Source organism: Gavialis gangeticus, unplaced genomic scaffold, assembly GCF_001723915.1.
Source record: "Gavialis gangeticus isolate Ggan-Ray unplaced genomic scaffold, GavGan_comp1, whole genome shotgun sequence".
Classification (NCBI taxonomy): Eukaryota; Metazoa; Chordata; order Crocodylia; family Gavialidae; genus Gavialis; species Gavialis gangeticus.
In genome coordinates, this window is record NW_017729009.1 from 24,213,156 (window position 1) to 24,222,446 (window position 9,291).

Here is a 9,291-nt window from a genome sequence, read left to right on the forward strand (position 1 = left end):
AAAAAAAAAAAAAAAAATAATAATAATAATAATAATAATAATAATAATAATCTCAGTTAATGTAAAATGCTGTGGTTGAAAGAGGTAACGGCTTTAACTAGCTGAAGTCTGTCATGGTGTATGAAAAATTGTTACACTTGCCTTGAAATCTGAACTGGATAGGCACACTGGACCACCTGCATTTTTCAGATTATTTAGTTTCAGTAAAACAAATATTTAAAGAGCCTGCCCTTGTAGAAAGCCTATTTTTTCAGTCTTCTTACTGCAAGGCTTCTCAGTAAACCATCACATCCTCTACACTTACAGGAAGACTGCAGAGGGGGTACTATTTTGCCTTCTTTCCCAGCAGTGGAAGATTTGGGTACTCCCCCCCCACCATCCTTTTTTCAAAACCACAAGCATAAATCAACAGTCCGTGCAACTTCAAGTGAAGCATAAAACTCATCCTCTACTTGCTTCTGCACAACAAGCCATTCAAGGAGACAGAAAATAGGAGTGCAAGTAGTTTTTTAAATTAAAAATAAATAAAGAGAATCTACTCCTTAATTTGTTCTCATCTTGGTAAATTTTTTTTTTAAAAAGAGAACTGCTACCATTGAGGGTAATTACTCAGAGTGCTTTCCTGTAAGTGATGAATGACGGTACAGTGTACTTCAAGAGAATTATTACAGCCCATGCAGTTCATAGCTAAGGATTTTATTTGGAAATAAGTCTTCTATTTACATAAATATAAAACAGTGAAAACTGATTAGCAAACTAGTATTAGAGATGCCAGAAGGCCCTCAAACAATCCTAAACATTTGCTTTCTAGGCCTCAGTTTACTATAAAGCTTTTCTTCAGAATTAGTTTTCCAAATTTTTTTTTTTTAAATTAACAGTGTTAAGAAAGTGTTTGCAATTAGACTAAGAAACATTATAATCACTGCTTGATAATCATGAATGTTTTTGTGCCTTCTTTAAAAATTGCTTTTGAAAGTAATTTGATTTTTATGAATCAAATCTCAGCATTAATGAGCCTCCTACTCAGCTCATATTCTCATACACTCTCAGTACAGAAAGAGTGTTCCTCTCATTGCAAGACAACAGACTTCTGTTCTGAGAAGAAAACTGAGTTTTAAAGAAAGAAACCACGGTCACAGGAGAAAAACCTTGAATGATGTAAAACACTCCCCACTCCCCCCAGCATTATAGCAGCTCAGTTTGACTTAAGTAACAAACAGCAATGTTTAGGCCTAATGCCATAGGTTCCTGGCATGTCACATACATACATATTACTAGGAGGAAAACAATACTGTGTGCATGTTCTTTGGCTCTCATAAATAGCAAGTATTTAGTCTCTTGGCAAATTTAAGATACGATCTTATTCCCACTGAAACCAAGACAAACTTCTCATAGGTCTTTAGTAAAGTCTTGATCCTGCCCTCATTGAGCAGCTGCTTCTTTCCCTCCCACGCTAACATTAGTGCTTGACAAAACCTTACGACCATAAATATTTAGTTTCCAAGTATAACAACTTCTACTTCATACAGTGGGAAACTGAGGAAGCACAGGAACACAGTTCTCCGAATTCTTAGCCCTGCACCCTTTTCAGAAGAAGCCAACTGTCACACCACTGTTGGCTTTTGTTTCTTACTTGTATTTGTACAAAACTTGTATTTTACTTCTAATAGCAAACATTCGATTCAGGTTGGATTCATACTTGAATCCATCCTATCAAAAAGGAATTGAGTCACCTGGATAGCAGTCTTGCATATTTAAATAGCAGTTGAAATCTGATATCTGAAGTCTCTATTAGTATTCCACCAAGTAGGACCTACCAACGCACAGACCAGAACTGACATATTCCCGATCCAGAAAACAGCTACAGTTTCTAAGCATAAGAGCCCCCAAACAAAACACCTTTTATGGATCAAGGTTATCTTGTCCTAAATCAAACTCATTCCCTATCCAGATGAGTTTTAAGATTCATAAAAGTCTCTGTTCTCAAAGCCATAAAAACATTTCAGTTTAGTGTTTAGTCACCTACAAGCCAAACAGATAGGTAGCCTAAAAGCTGTGGACCTTAATCAGCCTATTATAAAAAAAAGTTAACAATGTTACAATCTAGGATTTCTATTAGAAAGGATTAAGACAGCATCCCTTTCTGCATTTGATAACACTTGGCCTGTAGCCAATTCTCTGGGCATCATCTATAAGTAGTCAGTTCTCTTAAATTTGCAAATCTCTTTCAACAAAGAGGGAGAGAAGGAAGCATAAATAAAATATGGAAGTCTGACTGTGCAGCTATCAAAACTGGTGAAGGTGCTAAAGGGAAGTTATGGTTCCTGCAATTGCTTAAGATACACTTAGACACACACTAGCTGGATGTCAAGCTAACAGTGCCCCTACAGCAAAGAAAGGCTCTCTCCTTTTTTGAGATTTAGTTCACCAATCTGTATCCTGGGATGGAAGACTAAGGCCCCAGCCATCTCTGACATTTGTAACAGAGGAGCACAATTTAGGCTTAGTGGTTTGATAGAATGGAACAAACTCTCCCACAATCCTGGTTCCAGTCTACCCCCATCCAATGACAATAAAAAATGTATTACCATCTGATGGGTGGCCCATGTATGCAAAGCAAGGTTTTGTCTTGGTACTGAGAATACTAAATCACTGAGAACTCAATTCACCCACTCAGTATCACCTTCTTAAGTTTAAATTAAGGTGAAAGTTCATCAGCTGGGCAGCATAGGAAAAACTAGGAATACTTCCAATTCTACTGTACCTACTCCGAGGAGAAAGAGAGAGAGAGAGACTGACACTGGTTGTCAATCCAGAACTAAAGTTCACTTGGAAACAAATGCTGACCCTCACTAAGCTAGGGCTAATTACTCTAAGTCCAGAATGAATCAACACAGCATGAGCTGAAGTGTCAAGGCATGCAGAAACCTGCATATTTAAGTGGCAAGAACTGACAGAATCAGGCATAAAGAGGCATTTGTAGTAAGCTGTGCTCAAGCCATGATCCCCCGTTGCAAAGCATCAGGAGGCTGCCAAAGTCCAACTGTTTTAATATTAGTTATGACAGAGTAATCCAAGTGCTTATATACCATAGTAGTACAAAGTTCAAGCTCTTTCAGCTTCTTATAAACCCTAACACTAGTAAGAACTTCCTGTTCCTTACCTTAAATATGCAATGACACAACCACATTAGTATATGTCTATCGGACCAAGCATTTTACAGGTTTTAATGGTGAAGTTACAATAACCAGCCTCAAAGCAATACAGCCCTCCTTGTGTGGGTTTAGTTCAGAGAATGCAGCCCATTAAGTTTGTCCCTTTTTAACCGATTCCAGGTAAATGTGGCAGGACACCTGACAACATGGCCCACGTGTATCCTCTTGTTACAAGCAACAGACAGCACTAAGCTCCAAATAATGCAGGATGGCAGAGATTTGGGCAAGCTACAAACATTGTCTTGTCACAACATGTGGCAGTTCAGTTTGGAGAGTAGAAGTCAGTTTGGGTTTTGGGGGAAAGAGAGATAAGTTGTCAAACTCAGTCAAACATAGAAGTTAAAATTCACCTAAAGTTCATAAAACAAGAGCAGGATAGAGTTAGAGCAGGGGTGGGCAAAATGCAGCCCGAGGGCCAGATGCAGCCCGCCAGGCCATTCTATTCATCTTGCAGAGCCCCTAAAAAAAAATTTAGAAAATTCATATTAATCTGCTGTGGGTTGCCTGTCATGGGGCCTTTGATGGCTTGCCAAAACTCAGTAAGCAGCCTTCTGCCCAAAATAACTGCCTGCCCCTGAGTCAGAGGGATCTTAAGGTTAACAAGACCCAAACCCAACTATGATTATGTCAGTTTCTAGAAGAGGAACACGGACAGACTAATTTTACTGGTTAAGCTATCCTACTTAGTAAATAAAACTCAGTCAGAAGACTTGAGTCATCTTGTATTTAACTATTTTCTTTAAACTTATTTGCAATGTGATCTATATGGTGCATATAAAATTTTCCTACTAACGCCTCACACAAATTTAAGACCCAAGTCATTTTCAAAAGAAACATTTGGCTTTAAAAAAAAAAAAAAAAGGGTATATGACATTCAAAGGAACATGATATGTTAGCTTCCAGTGGGTCAGGATGTACCAGTGTCACTGTTTCCTGACTTCACATACAGGTATGAGGTTCCAGGAGCTTAGCGCCACTTAGTTGTTGCAGTGTCCAATGAGCAGCACAGCACTTAATCAAAGACTGCAACCTTTACAAATGCCAAGACCGGGTAGATGGAATCCACACATTGAGCAATAATACTAGACTAGATTTGGAAGTTGATATCTGACACCATATGAAAGAGAGCTCCACTTCAAAATTCAGGTTTGAAGTTACTGTTATTCACTAATCCACTAATATTGGTACAGGACCAGACAGATGAAACAGTTAATCGTTCAGCTGACATGCACTCCCCAGCAGCCACTCTCTCCTTTTAGAACAGTATATTGTTTGTTAGGTCTTTCCACAACCAGAGTAGCAGTGTAATTCTGTTTCCAGTACAAGGATTTCCAGACCCATATTTGAAAGGCCATGCTAGTATCAATTTCTTTTTAGCTAGCAGTCACTAGAAAACCATGACTGAGAAACAGAATCGCATAGGTATAAGTGCTGTGCTTACATTAACTATTTTTTCCAACAAGAAATTCTCATTTTTAAAAGGATTAAGTCTGTAGTGCTTTCCATTATGAACTTTTCCTCATTTTGTATAAATCCATGTTCCAGCTTTCCCTAAAGAAATTTCTATCAAAAACAACACTAACCCAAGAAAGCAGTATATCACTTTGTCAAGTATAATACAAGACTTGCTTTGCTTTAGTTTTAAACAAAGTTGGAGGACGATTAGCCACATTACTTTTCTTTAAAACTGTAATTATAACTTGCTTATATAATAAATCTGCTTACACCCAGGCATTCTTTTAGACACACCTGATAAATTTAGCAAGTAAAGCCTTTCAAAATATATGTATACTCACATGCATTTTGAAGAAGAACTACTCCTTACAGCACTCCTATTAAAAGTTTTGTCTTTCCTATTCTTGGACAACTTTGATAATTCACTATCCATTTGCTCTTGGGGCCAAGATCCCCCTGTCTACCCCCTCTTCCCTCCCCAACAGCAAGCCTAAAACTTTGTTTTTCTTGGCTTCAGGCAACTGCTCTTTGTCACAACATCTTCACAGAGTGAATTCCTTCCATTCCTATTGATATTTTTAAAGATATTTACGTACTGAACGTGTCACTCACCCACCCTTAAGCCACTTATTTTCCAAATTGCATAGTTTTGAAACAGGATCATATTGCCAAGCTCATGTTTAAATATGCTGCCTAACCTTGCCCCTAGTTTCAATTTGCTAGGGAAATGGAACATTTTAAAAGAGGACTCTAGCATGAATGTGTTGTGCAAGGCACACTCAAAAATAAATAAGTCAAAATAGAAATAAATACATCTGGTTTAAAATTCACTGTATTCTCCACTGCCATAGGCTGGAACCAGATAGGGGTTCTTATTGGCATTCTTCTCAATATTTCATGCCCCAGCTTTTATGGAAAATAAACTTGGTTTTAAGGGGTTTATTGGGAAGCCAGGCTTGTCAAGTGCTTCACTAACATTTATCTCATTTTCGACCAGCTCTAATGGCAAATACTCGGTTCAGTGCCTTTCCTTACAGGCTTCAAGACAGACAAAATGTCTAGGGACACACATGATGTACTTCATTTCAGAAAGAAGTAGTCTCCCTTTTGTGGCTGGTCTTTATGCTATACTTCTTTCCTCAAAGTCTCCTCCACTGCAGTTTTGTATTCCTAGCAAAATATAGTTCCCTAACTTCCCCTTCTCAAACCCCCCCACCCCAAAAGCCCCACATACCCCCCTATCCCACACACACACACACTAATGTTGCCAAGTCACACCACAGTCAAACAGTCCCAAAGGCCACAAATCTCCTTGTAGTCACTTCCGAGCTACCAGTAACATTCAGAGTCCCTACCCTATGGTTAATGCAGTCCGGTATCATATATCTGGCTAAGAAAATAAGCAATTCATTTAGTTAAATTGCTGTGGTGCTTTATTCAGGACATGAAGTAATAAGATCTACATCCTATTCTTGGACATTGAGTATTACCTCTCCAGCATTTATGTCAATTTCCTAGATTCTAGGGCTAAAGATCTGCTAGGTCAAGTGAAAACCATGAGTGGAAATGCAAAGTTGTCCCTCCAGATCAGCACAACTACATATCTAATCACATACTGCTATAATGCATCAGTCCTGGTAGGAAGAATACTACATGAAAAAAAGATGCATTCCTAACACATTCAAGTCAAGAAAGTCAGGTCCCCATCTGAAAGGAGGGCAGGGGGAGTATAAGGTGCTAATCAACTGAAATTGGAAAACATGTCCAGGTACTGATAGCCACCATCTAGAAGCAAGTAGGAATCCTACATTAGACTTAACAAACCCCCCCCCCCCCCAAAGACTCCTTGATAAATACATTCCTTAATCAAAAGGGCTTGAAACAAATCTTGCATTCTTCCCATTGAATCCCCAACACACAAGCCTTACCTCAGCTCTTTGTAGCCTAGCTCTCACCCAAACTGCAATCTATGCTATATTTTGAGCAATTCATCAAGCCATGTTGTCCCAAGTAGATGGGATGAAGACATAAATCTGGATATTGCCCACATACTGCAGCCCATCATTCTACACCAACTGTCCAGAAAACACTTTCTTACATGAAGTGGAGGTGACAAGACACACTCCTACAGGAAAGCACTCAGCAATTGCCAAATACAGGTTTCCCTTGCTTTATGCTGTATGTGTTCCCAGAAAACAGTGCATAACTCGAATTTGCATAGAGAACCAACTTTACAATGTAACAAATAGGGATACCTTCCAAGACCTCGACTGTACTGACCCCCAGACCCATTTCTACCACTTTCACAAGACCATCTTAGTACTCACCAACAGCAGACAGTACACACAAGCACAGGGATGGCAGCTATAGAAAAACATGTTGCAGACAACGAGCAAGCAGCACATATCCACACAGACTATATTTTGGAGCACGTCACTCCCACAATGCACCGCACACAGCAGCTGACTGCAGGCTTCCACCACACTGAGATAAGAGTGAGTTTACTTTGCATATAACAATTTTTTGGTATAAAAAGGGTCATCGCTTAAGAGCAAATTCGCACATACAGAACCTGCATAAGGTGAGAGAAACCTGTACTGCACTCTAAGATCTTCCAGAAGGGAATGGAAGTGGCCTCCCCAAACATCACCTTCAAGTGCATTAAGGTTTGCAATCACATCATCTCTACTTCACAGCCAACAGTATTGAGATCAATGATTGAGCCAGAGCACGGACATCCAGCCTTCACCCAGCCAGGAAGACCAAAAACCAAACAACTACAGGATTTCTGTAGCATGTAGTTGAGGTACGCTGCACAAGAAACAGATGCTGAAGGACTCAATGCACTGCTGGATCCTTGGTGAGAAGTGACAGCAGTCACCTGTATCCTTCCCACAGACAACAGTGGTATTATGAGTATTCCCATCCCAGACAACATGCCCCTAATCTGACCTGAAGGAATCACTTGGCAAAGCCTGACTAATTTAATTCCACAAGAAACAAGCCTTCAGCTCCTCAAGACTGCCAGCAAAGGTGCCAATTAGCATTTTAAAAGAACACCTGTATTGGAAAATAATTTACCACCAATTCATTTCACAGAGGCCAACTGGCAATCAGGGATGAACTACTAACACACACTGAGTTTGTGCTACCAGCTAGAAGAGAGCAATAAAAATGCAAAGAAACCCCCCCCAAAACCCCGAAACAAACAAACAAAATCTATGGACAAGATTTTTTTACAGGATTGCTCATACTACCCAACCCAAGTAACCGCCCCAAAATGCAGCAGAGGTCTTCCAACAGGCAAAGATCTTATGCAATTTATGTGCTGCAAGAACTTCAGTTTGATGATGCAAGTCAAGACTGCAACATTAGGCATGACTGAATTTCTGTGCCTCTGCTGGCAAGATTTACAACCTTCACATTACACCAGCTTCTTTACAGCGATACATTATTCAAAATCATTTCCTGAGCACTGGGCCTGCAACATACCAAGAACCGATTAGCAAAATCCTAACTTCAGATGCATGTGACTTTCGACCGATAGCAAGTTTGCAACTAATGAACACTCGGACTAGGAGCGCACCTTCTGAAAAGGAAATCCAGAAACATGCCGTCGTTATTAAGTTTCTACATTTGTGAAGCAAACTGCTTTCCTCAAGCAGCTCAAGACAGTCGTTACAGATTTCCCCACTCATTGCGTACGGTGGCTCCGAAGCAGAAATCCGACCGTGCCGCTTGTGTGGAACTCGGCTTCCCAAAACCCCCAGGGCCAAAGCACGCACCAACTGCAGACGCTGCCTCAGGCTCAGTATTTGTACCCAAAAGCTTGCACAGAGAATTTCTCCAACTATTTGAGTTGGTCTAATAAAAGAGATCAGATTTACCCGAAGAACCTTCTCAGCCCATGCCCTTAGACCAGCGTTTCCCAGCCTTTCCCAGCCCAAGGTGCACTTATATGAATAAAAATTTTCTGCGGCACACCTGTTAAGGCATTCCCCATCCACACACCTACTGTAGACCTCACTACCACCGCGACACACCCGTTCATTTCTGAGGGTGTGCTTTTGTGCCGTGGTGCCCTGGACACTGCCTTGGACCAACATGGCTACCGCCTACAACCCAAAGCAGGACTCATTCAGCGCAAACGGGCAACAAAGACCAGCTCCACGCATTAATCTCCCTGCATCACACGGGGCTGTCGACACCCATTAGAAAAGGACTCACAAGACATCACTTCAGAAGGGAGAACAAGGAGTCTGAGGAAGAGATCAGCCAGCAACACCCCTCCCCCCCATCATCACCAAGCAGCAAACCCCACCGCTCACGGGCAAGGGGCCGAGGGATGCCCAGCCTGCTGGGGGGTCAGCCCGGGGAGGCCGCCAGAGGCTGGCACAGCCACAGCCGCGAATACACCCAGCCACCCAGGGCAGGCATCAGGCCTCGGTCTCCCCCTGCGGCTACCGGGGCGGGGAGGGGCCCGCCAGGGATGGGATGCCCGAGAGCCGAGGCCGGCGGCGCACCTGGTAGATGGCGAGCCAGCTGGCAGCCTGGTCCAGGCGGCGGAACTCCTTCTCCACCTCCATGCTCGGCGCGCCCCGCGCCCGGCCCCTGCCGGCCG

The 9,291-nt window shown here is 41.7% G+C and overlaps 1 protein-coding gene across 2 annotated transcripts in view; it reads right to left on the bottom strand.

The window, feature by feature from the left end:
* PTPN1 (protein tyrosine phosphatase, non-receptor type 1) overlaps positions 1 to 9,291 on the bottom strand; it is a 69,212-nt gene that overhangs the window by 59,853 nt on the left and 68 nt on the right. For both annotated transcript variants that reach the window (XM_019510249.1, XM_019510250.1), the window contains exon 1: positions 9,194 to 9,291. This exon is cut by the window's right edge and continues 68 nt beyond it. In XM_019510249.1, coding sequence (XP_019365794.1) covers positions 9,194 to 9,256 — 63 coding nt within the window. In that variant the 5' untranslated portion in view covers positions 9,257 to 9,291. The remainder of the gene's footprint in view (positions 1 to 9,193) is intronic.